At 38.4% G+C, this 20,705-nt stretch overlaps 1 protein-coding gene across 3 annotated transcripts in view; it reads left to right on the forward strand.

The window, feature by feature from the left end:
* The first annotated feature begins 403 nt into the window (after positions 1 to 403).
* VPS8 (VPS8 subunit of CORVET complex) overlaps positions 404 to 20,705 on the forward strand; it is a 250,636-nt gene continuing 230,334 nt past the window's right edge. Inside the window, exons 1-4 of one of the 3 annotated variants that reach the window (XM_055307985.1) lie at positions 404 to 465; positions 11,696 to 11,942; positions 13,119 to 13,187; positions 19,465 to 19,595. In XM_055307985.1, the coding sequence (XP_055163960.1) occupies positions 11,790 to 11,942; positions 13,119 to 13,187; positions 19,465 to 19,595 (353 nt within the window). In that variant the 5' untranslated portion in view covers positions 404 to 465; positions 11,696 to 11,789. Of the gene's footprint in view, positions 466 to 959; positions 979 to 11,695; positions 11,943 to 13,118; positions 13,188 to 19,464; positions 19,596 to 20,705 lie in introns of those variants that run through there. The other 2 variants (XM_055307986.1, XM_055307984.1) reach the window with 2 other exon arrangements.

The following is a 20,705-nucleotide window of genomic DNA, read 5'->3' on the forward strand; positions in this document are numbered from 1 at the left end:
TCTGTGTGTCTCTCATGAATAAATAAATAAAATATTTTTAAAAATTGAGTGAAAATTTACTGGTTGCAAATTTCCAAAATTTGGGAATCAACTGCCCTTTCTTAGTTGGCTGAAGGGAGGCTCACTTTCTGAAAGGTCAGATGAATTCATTGACATAGGGCTGGAGGAGAGCTTCTCTTCCCATCTCAAAGACTGCTGTTTATTCGTCTGTGCTTCCCTCACGTTTCCATTCCCTTGTTCCCGAGGATGTTAATCACACATTAAATCCCTGGCCCGAGACCGTGCGCCTCTGGCCCTTTAAATGGGGGCGTGGCGTAGAGGGGCGGAGCGCCCGGGAGTGCCCGGGGTGGGGGGAGGAAAGCGGAAGCGTGGCGGTCAGCGGTATATACTGCGCGTGCGTGAGCCTACAGCAGGGGGCGGGGCCTCGGGCGCCGGGGGTCCTGGCTGGAATGGCCGCGAGCGCAGGTAACGAGGCTCCCGGGAGCGGGCCAACGGGGCGGGGTCCCCCGCCCCGCCAGTATGAGGAGCTGTCCCCTGGGCGGGAGGAGGATGCGCGCTGGGTTCCTGAACCTCAGCCCTTTCCCCGTGCGGTGGGGCGGCCTCGGAGTGGCTGACGGAGCAGCCCCAGGCGGGGTAACTGGACCGGGGCCCACGGGCCGGGCGGGGTCGACTCCGGGGCGGAGAGGCGTGTCCTGGGTTTGGCCTGCAATTGGGTTAGGCGGTTTCCACCTGTTCATAACAAATGTGAGGTTGAGGGACAGGTGCACCGACTTCCCCGGATTGTGAGACCAGGAGGCGGGCGATTGCCCCCCATCCCAGGACGGAGCAGATGTGCAGCCAGGGGTGGACCCCTCCGCGCCCCGAAGGTTGGGATGAGTGTGCTCCCCAGGTGTGAGGCCGAGGCCCCAGTGAGGCGTCCGCCTCTTAGGATTGGTGCGCACCCTTTGAGGCTGGTTCCAGTTGGTCTCTGCCTGCAAGGTGTGCTCCAGAGTGAGGGTGGAAGGAGGGCAGGTGGGTCTCTAAAGTTTGAGGCCCCTCCTGTGTCCTGGTTTGTTCTCCAAGGGTGGTACGTGGGGCAAGAGGGAAACAGAGCTGCCTAAATTGTTTGGGTGTGCTTCAAAGGGAGCGTAGGGTGGGATGGAATAGGGTCCGTCAGGGAGGTTACAGGGCCATGGGTTACCAGGGTCACCCGGGAGCCTTCCTGAACTCGGCTTGTCTCCTCCATAACCTCTTAATGTTAGACTCAGAATGGACAGGAAGGCTTGTGTCCTCTGTATGCCCACCCTCTACCACAACCCCCCCCCAAAAAAAAAAACACACACAAAACAATTACGGGCGTTGACTTGTGGCACCAACTCCCAATGTCTGTGATTGGGAGATAATTACACATCAGGTGTGTGTGTTTGAAGTCTGATACGAATAGGGATGGGTAATCTAGGTTTCTGTAAGACATGGGTTTGCTTATGGTCAAGTTTAAGCAGTTAATAGATACTGAATCCTCTGGTAAAGCAGGCCTATTCCAGCAGAGTAAAGATAAGTGGGGGAAGAATTCTGCTTCAACTATTGGGCCCTTTGTGTCAAAGACACATAGTTATATGTGAAAAAATTCTTTCCAGAGCTCTAAGATAATAGCGTGTTGATTATCCTTTATTTTCTTGGTATCTAGATTGGCATCAGCAGTTGGATATTTTCTGTCTTCAGGATATTGAGGCTTCTTTGGTGCTTTCTAGCTGTATCTCACTCATCCATAAAGATGTCAGCCAATGTGGTACCAAGTGTCAGTTATGTATGTGAATGAAAAGAGGGACATTTTGAACTTCAGGAAGTATGTTTAACTTTTGAACTGTTTATAGTCTTCACAGAGGTTAGATAGCATCCTGGTCCACAGCTTCAGGTGTGTTCTGTATATATTTGTAAGGTCTAACTGTTCTAGTCTTTTTATTTTTTAAAGATTTTATTTATTCATGAGAGAGGCAGAGACACAGGCCGAGTGAGAAGCAGGCCCCATGCAGGGAGCCTGACGTGGGGCTCGATCCCAGGTCTCCATGATCACGCCCTGGGCTGAAGTCGGCACTAAACCGCTGAGCCACCCAGGCTGCCCAAACTGTTCTAGTCTTAACTGAATCTTGAATTAATGTTTGAATTATCTTCATTCTACCTAACAGCCCCTGTGTCAACATCTTCCCAGAATAAAGAGAAAACGCCTACCTTCTGTGGTTACAAATTCCAGGGAAGGACAATGGCCACAAGAATGTCACATGCCTACTTTTCTGGTCAGATAGTGTATTTGATTGGCAGCACCACCAAAATTACCTGGTTAGAGTGGAGGAGGAGCAGTTTCTCAAAGGAAAGATGGTGAAGTGATACTATAACCAAAACAAAATCAAATTTGTTTTTCCTCTGTAGTTCAGCAAGAAGTTTCCTTTTGCTCTTTACAAAAAAAAAAAAAAAAAAAAAAAGAAAAAAAATCTCTTGTGACCTACATCCTTCTTGACACCTAACCAAGAGAAGTTGAGGTGACAGTTTAACTAATTGGAAGCTAATTAAGATGATTTGGAAGGCCACCATCTACTCAACCTACAACTGAATGGGATCTTGTCTTATGTGCAGTTAACTAATAAGAATTCACTTATACCAATTTAGTGAAGAAGAAAGAAGAATGTATTTCAGCCTACACAAGGCCCATGTGTTCTTAGGAGAAGTTGTCTGAGGGGGGAAGGTCTTTGAAGAGCGATTCTTGTAATAGTAGGGACTTATTAGAAGCTGGAAAGAAGTGATATTTTTTTTCTCTTTCATTTATTTTACTTATACACATATAAAATTGGTGAATAATACTAGGTTTTATGTATAATATAAATATTTGTAGACCTAGTTCTTACTGTTATCTTGTATATTGTTACAGGGGATTAGTTTTTTCTTTTTAGAATGTGGCAGAAGGTTGTGCCTGACAATTCATAATAGTAACTTAGTAACATAATAGTAATTTAGCACCATGCCCAGGCAGGTCTCAGGTACTCTTCTTTTCCTTCACTTTTCCTTTTAACATTTGTTGTTCTGTATGCATATACCAAGCTTTAAATGATTAGTCTTCTCATGTAGATATTTACTAGGAGAAGAGAAAGGGAAACAGGCTTGGGCTTTTTCATAGTGGCAGTTCTGAGCATGGCAGGCTTAAATGTGCCGGTTCTTGGAAAGAAACTCAGTGACCAAGTATGCATCTCATCCAAGTACATAGTAGTACATAGGGTCTGTTTCTGAAGTTCGTGAGTAAGGTGAAACTTGAGTACCCCCTGAAAAATACCTAGGAAGGAGTCATGGTGGAGACTGACCTCTCTGTGAGGAAGTGCAAGACAGCCAGTTTTTGATCCATGTTATGCTATTTGTTATTTTGAGCACAGATGAAATGGATCATTAAGTATGAGGCATTTAAGAACTGAGACTGACCAGAAGGACGACGGATACCAATCTCTTCTTCCATGCTCACCCTGAAGTGTATAGGATTGAGTGGAATGGTGTATAGAATTCCCATTTCTGTGTGAATCATTCTTTTTTTTTTCTTTTTACCTTTGCTGAAGATAATAGTTGAATTCCTGTAAATGGAATGGACATATGATATATTTCCACTGTTTTCATCTTGATTTTTAGGCTGAATTAATGTAAAAGAATATAAAATGTGAAATTTTGGAGTTTGTGTCATGTTGCATATGAACTAAATGATCATTAAAATCAGTGGTGAGGATTGTAAAAACAAAACAAAACAAAAAACTCACCTAGGTGCAAAGACTGGAACTTGCTAGGTGGGAGGTTTTTGGAGGTAGAATGACTAACTCTAGCTTATTTTGAATGACCAGAATTGCTATTTGAAGCCCTGGAAGACAGTGATGCAGTGTTGCTTGGCTGCTTCTGGGGGGAGGAAGGGAGGGATTGGTGGGTTGATTAGCACTGGAAAAACAGTGATGAACAGGGCAGATCTGGTCTTTGCTCTCCTGGAACCTGCATTACTTTCTTTCCTGAGGGAAGGGAATGGTGGTTCAGACACTGAAAAAATGATTGCAGTGTGACAAGTTTAGTGAAGGAGGAGAATGTTATAATTACATGTTAACAGGGAACCTAGTTTAGTTCAGTGGGACAAAAAGACTTTGAGGAAGCAAAGTTTTAGCTGATATCTGAGGGATGAATATGATCAACAGTAGTTGACAAGCCTGATTACATAAAGATAGAGCTCAATTATAACTTGGCTTATAGGCCATGAGTCAAATAATATGCTATGAAGCTTAATAATTATATGCAATAAAAGTGATCCATTTAATTTGCAACATAGCTGTTAGTCCTGTCTTCCAATTCTTGTGTTAATCAGCAAATATTTATTGAATGTGTATACAGCCATGCAAGTCAGTGAGCCCAGTGATGTGCAGTACACAAAGAAACATGGCTGCATTTCTGTTGTATAGTTGGGGTCCAAAGACATAGCCACATGGTGAGTTAACTAATGAATCAATATGAAGAAAGTGCTGAGGCGCTGTTCTAAAGAAGACCTGCATTCTGGGTTCAGAGGATGTTTGGGGGAGGAAGGAAAGAAGGAACATGGGTAAATGGAGAGGAAAAGGAAAGGGAAGGTGAACTATCATGAGCAGACATGGAAGGAAAGGAGAAGCTCTTCTTGAAGGACTCTGAATACAGGTTAATAAGTTTAGTTGTAAAAGAAAGTGGTAAGGTCAGCTCATGTGACACCTGGAATCCTAGGTTTAGAATTTGGAATGTTGGGGGATCCCTGGGTGGCGCAGCGGTTTGACGCCTGCCTTTGGCCCAGGGCGCGATCCTGGAGACCCGGGATCGAGTCCCACGTCGGGCTCCCGGTGCATGGAGCCTGCTTCTCCCTCTGCCTGTGTCTCTGCCTCTCTCTCTCTCTGTGTGACTATCATAAATAAATAAAAATTAAAAAAAAAAGAATTTGGAATGTTTTTTTCTTCCAGATTTTTATTTAAATTCTAGTTGGTTAACATAGAGTGTAGTATTGGTTTCAGGAGTAGAATTCAGTGATTGATCATTTACGTACCACCCCTGTGCTCATCATAACAAATGCCCTCCTTAATACCCATCACCCATTTAGCCCATCCCCTACCCACCCCCCTACATCAACCCTCAGTTCTCTGTTGTTAAGAGTCTCTTATGGTTTGCTACCCCCCTTCCTCTCCTTCCCAAATGTTCATCTGTTTTGTTAAGTTCCACATATGAGTGAAATCATATGGTATTTATTTTTCTCTGACTTATTTCACTTAGCATAATATAGTCTAGTTCTATCCACATCATTGCAAATGGCAGGATTTCGTTTTTTAATGACTGAGTAATATTCCATCACACACACACACACACACACATATCCCACATCTTTATCCATTCATCAGTCAGTGCACATTTAGGCTCTTTCCATAATTTGGCTGTTGTTGATAATGCTGCTGTAAACATTGGAGTACATGTACCCTTTAGCATCAGTATTTTTGTATCCTTCGGGTAAATACCCAGTAGTGCAATTAGCTGGGTTGTAAGGTAGTTCTATTTTTTAACTTTTTGAGGAACCTCCATGCTGTTTTGCAGAGTGACTGCACCAGTTTGCATTCCTACCCACAGTGCAAAAGTGTTCCCCTTTCTCTGCATCCTCATCCACATCTGTTGTTTCCTGTGTTGTTAATTTTAGCTATTCTGACGAGTGTGAGGTGGTATCTCATCATGGTTTTGACTTCTATTTCCTTGATGATGATTGATGTTGAGCATCTTTTCATGTGTCTGTTAGCCATTTGGATTTCTTCTTTGGAAAAATGTCTTTTCATGTCTTCTGCCCATTTCTTAACTAGATTATTTGTTTTTTGAGTTTGATAAGTTCTCTATAGATCCTGGATACTAACCCTTTATCAGATATGTCATTTGCAAATATCTTCTTTAATTCCATAGATTGCCATAGTTTTGTTGATTTTCCTTTATTGAGGAGAAACTTTTTATTTTGATGAATTCCCAATAGTTTATTTTTTTTTCTTTTGTTTACCTTACCTCTAGCAATGTGTCTAGTAAGTTACAGCTGAGGTCAAAGAGGTTTCTGTCTGTCTGTCTTCTAGGATTTTGATGGTTTTCTGTCTCACATTTAGGTCTTTCATCCATTTTGAATTTATTTTTGTGTATGGTGTAAGTGGTCCAGTTTCATTCTTCATGTAGCTGTCCAGTCTTCCCAACACCATTTGTTGAAGAGACTGTCTTTTTTCATTGAATAGTCTTTCCTGCTCTGTTGAAGATGAGTTGACCATATAGTTATAGGTAGAATTTGGAATTTTGTACTGTAGGCATTGGGGAGCTGTTCAAAATGAGTCCCTTTACTAGAGAAAGATAATAGAAAACAAATAGAAGTTAATCCTCTTTCATTTTTCTTCACAAAACAAACCACAAGAAGATAAAACAAACAAAGAAATGGAAGAAGAGAAATATTTGGATTGGAAAAGCCAGAAACAAAGTTGGAATGTAAAATTGTTTCTGTATCATGATTTTGTGATATCTTTCTGGGGATACAGTAAGTTAAAAAAACAAAACCAAAACTTGATTTGACTCACTGTACTGTGAAAAGTGACTTATATGACATTTAGGAGGAAAAGAATATTAGTGAATTAAATAGGATCCTGGAATTTGAGCACAGTTGGGAAGATCTGCCAAGGTAAAAACAAACAACAACAACAACAACAAAAAAATGATGGAAGACTTCCATATTAACTCAGCCTAATATGGGTCACATTCTAGAGTTCTTATTCATTTAGCCAGGGTTAAAATGGGGTCATTGACATAATATTTATTTTTAAATGGTTCTTGAATCTATTATTAATTGGTTGGAAATAACCTTATTAAGAGGGAATAGCTGTAAGAACTGTCAAGATGTCAGATAATGTTAAGTCAGAACTATTAAAATATTAGTTTATCAGTGCTCAGAAGAGGACAACATACTGGGTAATCATGATTCTATGACATACATTTTCCTGTCAGATTAATGTGATTTCATTTTGGGAGAGACTAGGAGACTTGATTTTAACCATTATGTTGTCTACAGGTACTGTCTAGCTTGGCATCCCCTTAAGAACTATGGGAACACTAGATTGCAGGATGGTTGGGTGGAGAACTAGTTGTAGAATTTAGTCTCGAGAGGAAATTATCAGTAGTTTGTTGCCAACCTTTGTACTAGGATAGCACTTAAGTAGTATCTTAAGGCAGAGTCCTCAGCATGTGTAATAGTGTCATATATTAAGCATTTCATCATTGGTCCGTGTATTGGAATGAAGAGCTTGCTCACTATTTAGGCAACACTAAGTGATGAGGGAGGGATCAGTATTTCAGAATGTTGGCAATGTGGCTAGAAACAAATTAATTGAAGTTTGTTAATGTACTCATTTCCTATTCCTAATGTAACAAATTGCCACAAATATAGTAACTTAAACAGATTTATCATTTTATAGTTCTTTAGGTCACTAGATCAGAACTGGTCTTACTAAGCTAAAATCAAGCTTTGGCAGGGCTGGGGTCCTTCTAGAAGCTCAAGGAGAGAATTCATTTCCTTGCCTTTTGCAGCTTTTAAAGACTGCCTAAATTCCTTGGCTCCTGGCATCCTTCCTCATCTTAAAGCCTGTACTGTAGCATCTCTCTGACCCTGCTTCTGTTGTCATGTCTCTTCTCTGACACTCTCTTCTGCCTCCCTCTTCCACTTTTTAAGAACCTTGTGATTACATCGAGCCAACATGGATAACCTCCCCAACTCAAGATCCTATTTTAGTCACACCTGTGAAGTTCCTTTGGACATGTAAGGTAACATAGTTACAGGTTCTGGAGATTAGGATAGGCATCATTGAGCACTTCTATTTTGCCTACCACCGGGAGATTCAGGCACAGCTCAATTTCTAAAAAATTTGGAGACACTGCTCTAGTGAACTCTCCTTTTTAAAAAAAAGTCAGCATTGTGATCTTTTGATTCCTGGGTCTATTTGGGTTGAATAAATATGCTAACATGAAGGTATAATTGTTGGTAAGTGATAGAAGAGGAAGTGATGTGAAAGCATAATTTTAGAATGATTTGTCGTATATCACACTTACTATCATAATTAGACGTTTTTCTGAAGCATCTCTGATGCTTTGCTGTGGGCTGTACCTGTTTAAATAAAATCCCTACCATTTAGTTCATGAAGAAACTTCTCATCTGAGAGCAGAAGTAAGTATAGCCTTCCAATAAGGTATAACTAGTTTAGTACTAGCTAGACCTTAAAAAAGTACCAATCTTGTTTCAGGATCTTTAACTTTGGAAGAATTTGGAAATCTTGAGGAAATTTTAAATGTTAATAGCAAATATTTCTTGACTATTTCTGTGTCCCGGCATTCTAAATGTTTACAGTCATTATGTCATTCCTCACAGTAGCTCTGCAAAATAGTTGCATTCGTAAGAGGACTCTCTGTTATAAGTGATTAAAAAAAAAAGAGAGAGTCGGGAGAGGATGCTGGCTTATGTAGCCAAAATACCAGAATGCTGTAGCCAGAGGGAATATCATAGAAGAAATGGGGTGTCCTGAGTGGTATCAGGACATTCTTACCTCTTCTCTGGTTCTGTTTGTAGGTTGATTTTGTTCTTGCTAGAAATCCGTTCCTAGAATATAAATTGTTAGTAGAGGTGGATCTCTAGCAATATGTGAAGTATGTGTTTAGGTGTTTAGTGGGTATGTATTGAATAAATAACCTCCTTTTCTGCAGAATAGGGTCAAGGGGAGGGTGGGGGTACTGCCCACCTTACTATTCATCGTTTAGAGAACAGTGGAAGCAGGTTTTAATGAATGTTAAATTTTAATTTTAACCAGTTCCATTTTAATGAATCCTAGTGAAGCACTCTAGCTGCATTATGCAGCCTCTGTTACTATGGGATTTTTGATTGGCAGCCTCCATAAGAACCACATGGTTTGAAGGAGCCCTTACCCCAATCAGAGGTGCTGCTCTGGGCAAACAACACAAATGGCCATAATATTTCATCTTAAAAGATATAGAAGTAGAGGGGCTCAGAACGGGTAGACAGATTGACCAGGGTCACAGATAGGAACTGGTAAAGCCCAGATTCAAATCTGATCTTTAACAGACTCTTTTATTTGTTTTTAAAGAATTGGTTTTTTTTTTTTCTTGGTTTTGTTTTTTTAGATTTTATTTAACAGAGCATAAGTAGGGGGATCTGGAGGCAGGGAGAGAGGGAGAAGAGGCTCCTGACGCAGGGCTTGATCCCAGGCCCTTGGGATCATGACCTGAGCCAAAGGCAGATGCTTAACCGATGGCCGCAGAGGTGCCCCTTTACGGACTCTTTCGCTTATGTTCTCTGCACTTTGCCTGTATAGCACAATAACAGGAGCTCAGTGAAATGAAGGTTGGAAAATGGAGTAGGGTAGCATAGCAAGATGGTGTTCTTTCTTCAGGGGATGCTTGATCACTTGAAACTTCTTGAGTATGGTATTGGTGTTCACGGATGCTGAGTTGCCCTGAGAACCTTTTAACTAACACCAGATAGGAGGTATAAAAAAAGAGCCAGAAAGGATTGTTTTACTTCCTGAGTTATTTTGGAAATACAAATGTGAAGAATGAGATATTTTCATTTATTAAATCATTTAAATATAAGTGATTTTTTTTGGATTTGGCTATTGTGGTCTCCCCCCCCCTTTTTTTTAATGTGTAAGAATAAAACTTAACTGTCCTCAGGAATCACTGAATGTGAATTAGATTATGCATGTTTGCAAACATTCCTGAACTGTTTGTAATCATTTTTCCTAAGTGGTACAAATAAGAGAACTTTATTAAAAGGAACTTGTATTTTCCGTGAGTCAATTCCATCTTCTTTGAAGAAGAGGATAAACATAAATATTGCTTCTGCCCTTGGCTTACTGCAAAAGGAGAAGTACATTTAGTACCTGAGATTGGAAAGCTACTTTCAAATGTTGCCAGATACATAGTACCCTCAGTTATGTCTCCTAGGAATGTATTTGGTATCATGTGTTTGTAGGACCAAACCTTAGAGTCTATCTTCTCTAACATGTGAAAGAGATTAGTCTGTATTTGGTAATATACCAAATGTACTAGCTAGAAAAATTGGTTTCAGCTCTTTAAAAATCTGTCTTTGTAAGTCTACATGTCTTACATGTAGTAGATGTCCATTTCTTTTAATCTGGTAAAAATGAAATTTGAACAAAGTGAAATTCATCATAAATAAAAAAGCCTACTTAGATAAAATTGTCAGTTAATTCTGGGTATTTAAAAAAAACAATAGCAACTAATTTTCTTTTTTTAAACTAATTTTCAATTTTATTTTATTTTAAGATTTTATTTATTTATTCAAGAGAGACACACACAGATAGAGGAAGAGACATAGGCAGAGGGAGAAGCAGACTCCATACAGGAAGCCTGATGTGGGACTTGATCCTGGGACTCCAGGATCATGCCCTGAGCTGAAGGCAGGTGCTTAACTGCTGAGCCACCCAGGGGTTCCAATTTTCAACTTTTAAAAGTTAGTTCTTTTAAAGTTCAAATTAGTTAGTGGCTTAGTTGCCAGCCTTTCTTTTGCCTTCACTTCATTAGAGCAGGAATGAGAGAAGTTCATATGGTGGGGAGGGTGGTTAGACAGTATGTAGTTTGAAAAAGGTTCTCACAGAGAGTTACTGCGTATTCCTGGATACTGTGGAAAAACACTCTAGAAAATAAAATGACCTTTGCTTTTACTGTCATTACTATGACATTATTTCTATTTTCAAATTATTACTTCTTTATTTCTAAACAGGCAGAGCTAAGTAACGGACTTTTAAAAATTTGGTCACTTGTAGCCTAATTATAACACCATCTAAAAACATTTAAGGACAAATTTTATCATTAAACTTATAATGATTTTTTCCTGAATATGTTTTTAGTTTTCTAGCGATTTTGCAGACAATTGTTTTTAGACAATTTTGCAGGTAAACAAAACTATTTCATTGTATCCTTTAGAGCTATGAAATATATAAAACATTTGCATATATTTTTCTTTAGTATTTCAGTTTTCTCTGAGAATGTCCGTGTTTTTCTATGACTAGCTTTCTTACTAGAAATCCCTCACTGGCTGTGGTATTATTTTATTCTGGCATCATTGTCTCCCATAATAGATCTGAACATTTAGGTTTGCTAGTGTCCTATTAAGTAGCTAGCTAGCTATCTGTCCTGGGGCCTCAGTGTTTACATTAAGCTCCCCAAGAGATCTGTGGTCCTGGGTGGATGCCCATAACAAGACTGAACTGGGGAACTGGAGATCTACTCTAGGATTTGGAAGTATGAGGGAGGGGGTTAATTGCAGTTCTTGGCACCAGTTTACTCTTATGCTGTTAAAATGTGAATCTGGATGGTACCAAGTCTAGTGGCCAAACTTAAGTCTATTGCTATCACCAGACTTAATGACTTTGGGTGGTGGGCCACTTCCCAGACTCCTGAGTTAGATGTTCCTCCTTTGTGTTCCCATAGCAATTCTCCCTCAGTGTCATACCTCAAACCATGTTGATTTCTCTTTGCCTTACAATCAGATGATTCAGTGAAGAATTGATTTCCACAAAAGTGAACAAGTAAGTCTTTGGAATGTCCAATTGAGGAAATCTAAATAATGTATATATTTTTCTTTTTTAAAAAGAGTCATCGTTCAAGTCGTCATGATCTAAGGCCAAAAATCAAAACAAAACAAAAACTTGCTTGGATTGACTAAATTACAATTATTATAAGTAAATATGGAAAATGAACCAGACCATGAAAATGTGGAACAGAGCCTTTGTGCCAAGACTACTGAAGAAGAGCTGAATAAATCTTTCAATCTTGAAGCTTCCCTTTCAAAATTCTCTTACATAGATTTGGACAAGGAACTGGAGTTCAAAAATGATCTGGTAAAAATTCAGCTTTTGTCAAGTGATGATGTTGATTAGAGCTATGACCTAAAGACTCAATCTGTCATTTTGCATGAATTAGTAGAGGTCTATATGCAGTCTTGTGAGATATCACTCTTAATTTGTGTATGTCATTACTGTTTATGAAGCACTTCAACATATGTTTTCATTTGAGCTTCAGACACTTTGATAATTCACTTTGTAGAGGAAGGAGAAGCCGAAGTGCAGCTGGCTATGTTAAGTGAATGCTCAAGATCATAGAGCTAGTGGTAGGTTTAGAAATATTGTGCAGTGATTTTTTTAAAGCAGTATTTTATTTATTTTTTTAGAGTAGGCTCTGCACCCAGCTTGAGACATTCAAGCATTGAGAACTTGTAACCCCAAAATCAAGTTGCATGCTCTACTGACTGAGCCAGCTAGGCACTTCATGTGCAGGGATTTTTTTTCCCCCATTGATTTGATTGTAATTAAGTTTTTGTTACCAGGAGAATATTTAATGACAATTTGTTTGACCTAAGCACTTCTCACCATAATTTTGACATAACTAACAAATGCAATGTCAGACCTTTGTATATTGCTTATGACCTTTTTACTATTATTCATTTATTTATTTTTAAAGATTTATTTAATTATCATGAGAGACACAGACTGAGAGAGAGAGGCAGAGATATAGGCAGAGGGAGAAGCAGGCTCCTCGTAGGGAGCTGGATGTGGGACTTGATCCTGGATCCTGGGATCACGACCTGAGCTGAAGGCAGGTGCCCAACTGCTGAGCAACCCGGGCATCCCATGCTTATGACCTTGATATTTTTCTGTATATTGCTTTCTACACTTAGAAAATTGAGGCTTGTTATGAGACATGCTGTTTTGTCCTGTTTAAGAATGCAAGTGTCAAAGTCCTTAAACAGAAGCTTTCTGGATAGGGCTGTCAGGATGGTGCAGTCAGTGCATATTTGTTTTTGATAATCACTGAATATGTGTCTAGGATAGGAAACAATTCCATAGTCTTTTGACCTGACCTTAACTACCATGGATCATTGAGTTAGCTCTCTGCACGATCAGTTTGGTGATATGTTGGTCTCTTAATTGGTAATTATTCTAATAAATTAAAACACCCTCATGATTCTAAGAAGGAAAGCAACATTATATGAATATTAATTTCTTTTCTCTATTTAGATTGATGACAAGGAGTTTGATATTCCTCAAGTTGATACTCCACCAACACTGGAAAGCATTCTTAATGAGGTAAGTATATATTAATGATCACTGTCATTTTATGGAATAGATTTTAATGCTTTTGGGTTAAATTATAATGTATGTATCTAGATCTGCACTGTCCTATAGTGACTAGAGCCATTAGTTACATGTGGCAATTTAAATTAATTATAATTAAGTAAAAATTAAAAATTCCATCTCTCAGTTGTACAGGTACATTTTTTTTTGGTACAGGTACATTTTAAGTGCTCAGTTGACACATGTGGCTAATGGCTGCTATAGTGGACAGCACAGATGCAGAATATTTCCATTATTGCCGAAAGTTCTGTTGAACAGCACTTATCTGGACTGTGAACTTCTCAAGGGCAGAAACCATGTCTTGTTCATGTCTGTGCCCAACACAATGCCTCACACTTGGTAGATTTGAGGAAATGTTTTAGTAAGCAAGTCGAAATACTAAATATATGTTACTTTTGAGATTTGTATTATGTTTTAATAATGTCATCTCTACCAGTGATACTCAAATAGCTGATCCTTAGATACTAGAAAGTAGCTGTAACCGTGAAATGCATCTCGTCACCCTTCTATGTAAAGGAAAAACCTCCACAATGTATTTTATGAGTACCATCTTTGCTAAAAAGTTTCTCAGAGTTTTGAAATGTTATTCTTTTCTGAATTAGCAGGTCATAAAGACCTTATAAAGGAACTTTGTGGAAGTAACATGTTGAAGTATGCAAGCTTTTATGTATCTTGCATCTGCTGACAATTCTTCAACTCCATCTTCTTAATCTTTTAAAAACTTACTTAAGACTTTTCTTGGAAGTTTTTTAACTTCTAATTCAAGAAAGATTTTTAAATGTGTGAATCTATTTTGGATCCATAGTTTTTTTTTTTTTTTTTTTGGATCCATAGTTTTTTAAAAGAAAATAATGCAGAGGTTCCCCAAAGGAAATGCCCACTGATCCCATAGCTGTGAATGAGTTGGGTCTTGGTCTTTATTCTTTTCACCTATTCTTTGGGGGACATAGCCAGCACTTTATAGGAAGCAAGCTATTTTCTCTGTGAATTGTATCTTTTATTATTCTTGATGACTTTAATTTCTATTTTTTTATATCAGTTTGATGTTGCTGTTACTTTGAATATATTTTAGCTTAAAAAATGTATGATCTGTGTTAAGACATAGCATTTTAAATTTTGACAAAGAAGGCATTGATCAATGAAGGAATAATCGGTTATGGTGATACTTATTTACTGCTTGGTAACAGGAAATCTTTCATTAGAGATGAAGAGATTAATTTTAGTCAGTTTTGTTAACATCTTATTAATATCCTCATTTCAATTATTTTACTAAGTGTAAAAAAAGTAATCTTAGAAAGTTGTGTGTAAAGAGCCATATTTGGAAATATTTGTATAAAAAAGGCAAAGGGTACCTGGTGACTCAGTCAGTTGAACATTCGACTCTTAATTTCAGCCCAGACCATGATTTGAGGGTTGTGGATCAAGCCCTGTGTTGGGCTCCATACTCAACAGGGAATCTGCTTGAGATTCTCCTTCTCCCTTTGCCCCTCCCCCTGATGCCTCTCTCTTTTTCCCTCTAAAATAAATCTTCAAAAAAATGTTAAAATGCTCATATTACTAAAAACTAGTTCATAATGAAGAAAAACATCTTTGCACAATATACTTATCTATGAATAACATTAAGTACAGTCATTAGTGGTTTACTGACAATATAATACTATCTGAGAAGATAATATCCTGTAGTAATTTGGGTGCCTTGTTTATTTGGGTCATAGTATTAGATAGTGGGATTATTAAATGCTCCGACTTTGAGAAATAGTAATGGACATTGGCCAGCCTTCACACCTCCAAGGAGCTAGGCAGATGGATAAGTGAAAGCAAAAATAAAATTTAAATTGTAGAACATTATGAAGACTGTTGGGGGAAGAAGTATTAAAATGATTTTAAAAAAGAAAAAAAACAGTGGAAAGGGCAGAAGTGCAAAATGTGAATAAGCACTCACTCCAGGATATATGGTTGCATATACTTGATAATGTTCATTAATATCATCCTGCAGAGAGGCTGGAAAGAAATGGACATCCAAGATGTTTTATAGAATGGAAAGTTAGAGATTACTGGGACATCCTGAATCTCAGAATTTAGGGCATGAAATAATGGTCCTAGGCCTTGTCATTAATTGAAACTATGCTACCTCTGAGGTTTTTAATTGTGAAATCCCATTCTTTAACTATAGCCACCCGCTTGCCTCCCATTTTCCTACTTCCTTAAACCTGTTCTTTGACGTAATCAAGACCAAGTCTCTTGTTCCTTCCTAGTCTCCCAGTCTGGGTAGTTCCTGCTTCACTTCATTGCTACTGTACAGCTGGAAATTTATTTTGAACTTTTTATTCAAGTGTAGCATATGTATAGAAAAAAGTGCATACGTTGTTAAGTGTGTAGCTTGGTGAACTTTCACAAACTTCACCACTGAACTTGGTGAATTTTCACAAACTGAAAAATAATCTAGATGAAGAAATAAAACATTTCTAACACCCCAGAATCTCTTGTGCCGCTTTAGTGCCTAACCCCAGGATAATCACAGTCCTTACCTCTCTAGCATTGATCAGCTTTCTTGCTTTGAACTTCATATAAATGGAATTATACAGTATGTACTTTTGTGTGTCTGACTTGCAATATTCAATATTATATTTTTAGATTCATTCATATTTTAATTTTTTTTTATTTATGATAGTCACACAGAGAGAGAGAGAGAGAGAGAGAGAGAGGGGCAGAGACACAGGCAGAGGGAGAAGCAGGCTCATGCATCGGGAGCCTGATGTGGGATTCGATCCCGGGTCTCCAGGATCACGCCCTGGGCCAAAGGCAGGCGCCAAACCGCTGCGCCACCCAGGGATCCCAGATTCATTCATATTTTTGTATATAATTGTTCATTCACATACAAAAAGTTCTTTATGTGTATACCATTATTTATTCATTCTACTTTTGATGGGCATTTGTGTAATTTCCAATTTCTGGCTACTATGAAAAGTTGCTGTGAATATTCTTACCGGTGTCTTTAGGTATGCATATACATATACACACATTTCTGTTGGTTTTATAGTTAGAAATAGTAAAATTGCTAGGTCATCAGATATGGGTATATTCAGCTCTAGTAGATACTGCTACAGGTTTTTTAAAGTGGTCAGAGTAATTCATACTTCCAGCAGCCGTATATAGGAGTTCTGATTACCATATCCTCAATCAACTTTTGAATATTCTCTTTTTCAGTTTATCCATTCAGTTCTTACAGGTGTATAGTGATATCATAGTTTTAATATGAATTTTCCTGAAGACAGATGAAATTGGGTGCCTTGACATAGGGTTAGGCCATTCGGATGTCTCTTTTGTGAATTGCCTTATCATGTGTTTTGCTCATTTTTGTAAAAAAAAAAAGTATTTATAGGAGTTCTTTATATGTGATGTATAGACCCTTTATTAGGTGCATATATTGCAAATATCTTTCCATTCTGTGGGTTACTTTTTCACTCTATTAGCAGTTTCTTTTGAATAGAAGTTATTAATGTAGTTAGCTTATTTTGTTTTTCCATTATGGTTAATTTTTGTGTGTCTTGTTTTAAGAAAATTTTGAAAATTCCAAGGTCATGGTGATGCTCTTTTATCTTGTTTTAAAATCTTTATTTTTGTACCTTTCAAACTTAAATCTGCAATTCATCTGGAATTTTTTTGTATGTGATGGTGTGAGGTGAAATCCAGCACCATTTACTGAAAAATATATTTGGTGTCACTTTTGTTTTAAATCAGGAGATCATATATGTGTGGGTCTGATTCCATTGGTCTTTCTACACTTGCCCCAATATCACATTCTAATTTTTGATATAATAGGTTTTGATATCTAGTAATCTGAAATCTTTGTTGTTGTTCTTCAAGATTGCCTTGCTTATTCTTGTAAATTTGCATTTCCATGTAAATTTTAGAATCACTTTATTAGTTTACACACACAGACATACACACACTGAAATTTGATAAGATTATGTAGATTTTGCATATCAGTGCAGGAAAAATTGATCTCTGCTATGTAGATAGTTATTTTATTATTATCTTTTAGATAGTAATTTTAAATTCAGCCTTCTTGATAATAAGCTCAATTCTCTTCTTTCCTCCACTTGTTCTTTCATGTATTCTGTAAGCCCTCAACCCTGACTTAATTTAACTGATCTGTTTTCTTTAATTGTATCCCCAGGCTGCTTAAGAAAAATCAGATAAAATTCTGATTGACCCTCTTGCTTATGGCCTTAGTGCTGCAGTTCTAATTTCTGAATTACTTCCTTTCCCTACAGCAGTTGTTCCACTCTGTACAGTTCTCAAGAGACATTCTCTCTTTGCTAATTTTAACCTTGTTCTTTTTATTTTTTTAAGATCTTATTTTTTTTATTCATGAGAGACACACAGAGAGAGGCAGAGACATAGGTAGAGGGAGAAGCAGGCTCCCTGTGGGGAGCCTGATGCAGGACTCGATCCCAGGACCCCAGGATCATGCCCTGAGCCAAAGGCAGACACACTCAACCACTGAGCCACCCAGGCGTCCCTCTGACCTTGTTCTTAACAGATGCATGTGTACCTAGATATTTGAAAAGCAGTTGGAAATATGGGCCTAAACCTCAAGAGAAATGTTGATACTGAAGATACAGCTTTTGGAGTCATTAGCATGATATGGTACTTGAAGCTATAGGTATGGATTAGCTTGTTCATACAGGAAGCGTATGGAGTTGGAAGAGAGGAGAGCTAAGAATATAATCCCAGGGAATAGTATCAATTAGAGGTTGGGCTGAGGAGAAAATAGAGAACACTACAGGTAGAAGAGGTCTTGTAAATTGGGAGGAGTAGCAGAAAAGAGATATACTGGAAACCAAGGGAAAAGAAAGTTTCAAGAAGTAGGGAATGGTCAATAGTGTTAAATAATTCTAGAGGACAAGGGCATGCTAACTGAAAATAGGCCAGTGGATCTGGCTGTCACCTCCAGCAGAGGTAATAGTTAGTAGCAAGCAGTGGTGGAGAGAATGGAGGTAATGAGTTGAGATTGCTCTCTGGTGAGCGTCACTGGGAATGGTAAGCCAGAACACAGTCCGACTGAAAGAGGAGAGTGATCAGAGCATTTTTCTTTAATGTCTGTTGCCCAGAATCAACCTGTTCAAAGCTAAACTCCTCGTTCTGCTTTATCTGCTATTTTTATATTCTTTGCTTTCCTATCTCGGGAATATCACCTTTTGTCTAGTTGTTCAAGCTGGAAACCTTGGAATTCTCTTTGATTTCTCTCTTACCTCCCCACCTCCCAGCCCCCGTCATTTAGATGGTAACCAGGAACTTTGGGTTTTCTCAGTAACGTCTCTTTCATTATTCCTTCTCTTGACTACTACTGCTGTATTCTTAGGCTCCACTCTCCTCTTTTTCCTTGACATTGCCATACCTTCTTACTGGTTCATAATAGTTTCCTTGCCTCAGTTTCCCCCAGCACCCTCATCCATCTTCCTACTGCCCCATTTATTGTTGTAAAACGTGGTTCCCATCATGTATCCCTACTTCCTAAACATCTTAGTTGCCTTCCCACCACCTACTGTATATAGTACCCTAATTCATTAAATGAGTGAATACTGATTATATGCTGGGCATTGTTACTGGGCACTAGGGAGTATAGTAGTAGACAAGGAGGACATGGGCCCTGCTGTCACTTGGCTTAATGGAACATAAGGCTTTTTACAATTTGGGTCCTAGCTTATCTTTCTAAGATCACCTCTAACTCCTGCCCATATATTCCAGGACTACTTCCTTTTTTATGAACAAAATCCATTTTATGAAATCACTGTGTTGCAGATGCTTTCAAACCTAGAATGCCTTTCTTCTGTTTGTCACATTTCCTATGGCATACTATTTGTAGTAAGGTGGTATTTGTTTTCTTCTAATTAGCCACTGAGTGTTAGTTAACTAGGTAAGCATCTATAGAGGTTCAAATTTCAAGTTTTTTCCTGCTAAGAATAATTTGAATAACTGCTCCTGCTTTTTCCTGCTGCAAGGAAGAAATTTTTGGAGTGAATTCTTTGTAGAGACAGATCTATCTAGAGTTGAAAATTAATTTTCTCTTCTACGCCTCTCTGGTCAATAACAATGCATGGAAAAGAGATAAAAAGCAGAAATAAGCATGTGAGTGTTTTAGAGAAACCCATTAATGCCTGTCTGGCAGGTATTATAATGGTATTTGGAATTGTGAATTTATTGATTCATTCTTCTAATTTAGACTGATGATGAAGATGAGTCTTTTGTTCTTGAGGATCCTACATTGTTAAACATTGATACTATTGATTCTCACTCCTATGATACTTCCTCTGTGGCAAGTTCAGATAGTGGTGACAGGACCAACCTAAAAAGGTAAGCATTTGTTGTTGTTGTTGTTGTTTTTAAGCATTTGAATTGCACTTGTATATGGCTGAAATAGTGAACACTTAAAATGTAAATATTTCTTTACAGTGTAGTATGGTCTGCTAAAGCCCTGCATAGGAAATAGAAGGCCCACTTGGGTGGAAATAATATGCTTGTTAGACCCTAAAGGTTTTGGCACTGTTGAGGGGAGAGGATAAAAAGGTGGATGCCATGACCACTGTCCTCTGCACCACCAGTAGAAGCCATAATAGCAGCCAAGGGACCCCCCACAAGCAGTGGAGTTCTCGGAGGGAGCATGAATCAAACTTAGCACAGTATCTGTGGTGGAAACAACGGAGTTTGGTTTACCTCGCCACCCTTGTGCTCCCTGTACTCCCCATCCCCTTCTTCCCACTCTCTAAGGTCAGCTCCAGCATTCCTTCATTCCCTTGGAATGGGTTCAGAGGAGAATCACAAAATGATTAAAGATTTGGGAAAAGGACTTCTAACCCTAAATAACTTCATTTTGGCTGCTTTTCACCTTCCAAATTCTTGGAGAGCACATGAAAAGGAAAGAGAAGTGGAGGAAGCATAATGTAAATACTTTATTGAATTCATGTGTAGCTTTAATGTTGATAAAGTCATGTGTATTTTTCCTTTCTTAAATTTTGCTTGTGTTAGTGCTGTCTTCTTTAGGTTGTCAACTCTTGTGGGACCATTGCTGGATATGTTAACCTGTTCATCACTATCTCCTACAAATACATAAATGTGCTTTTTTTCCAGCTTTATTGAGATATAACTGACATATAACATTGGGTAAATGTAATGTGTACAGTGTGATTCTTTGATAAAAAGGTAGATGCCATGACCACTGTCCTCTGCATTGTGTGTTGTGAAATCATTACCACAATAGGGTTAGTTAGCACCTTCATCACCTCACATAACTACTATTTCTGCTTTGGTTAGAACATTTAAGATTTATTCTCATAGTAACTTTCGAGCATATAACATGTTATTTTCGGCTATAGTCATTGTGCTATATACGGTAGATCCCCAGAGTTTATTCATCTTGTAACTAGAAGTTTGTACCCTGTGACCAACATCTCCACATTTCCCTCA

The sequence above is a fragment of the Nyctereutes procyonoides genome, unplaced genomic scaffold (genome assembly GCF_905146905.1).
Source record: "Nyctereutes procyonoides isolate TBG_1078 unplaced genomic scaffold, NYPRO_anot_genome, whole genome shotgun sequence".
NCBI classification, from domain to species: Eukaryota; Metazoa; Chordata; class Mammalia; order Carnivora; family Canidae; genus Nyctereutes; species Nyctereutes procyonoides.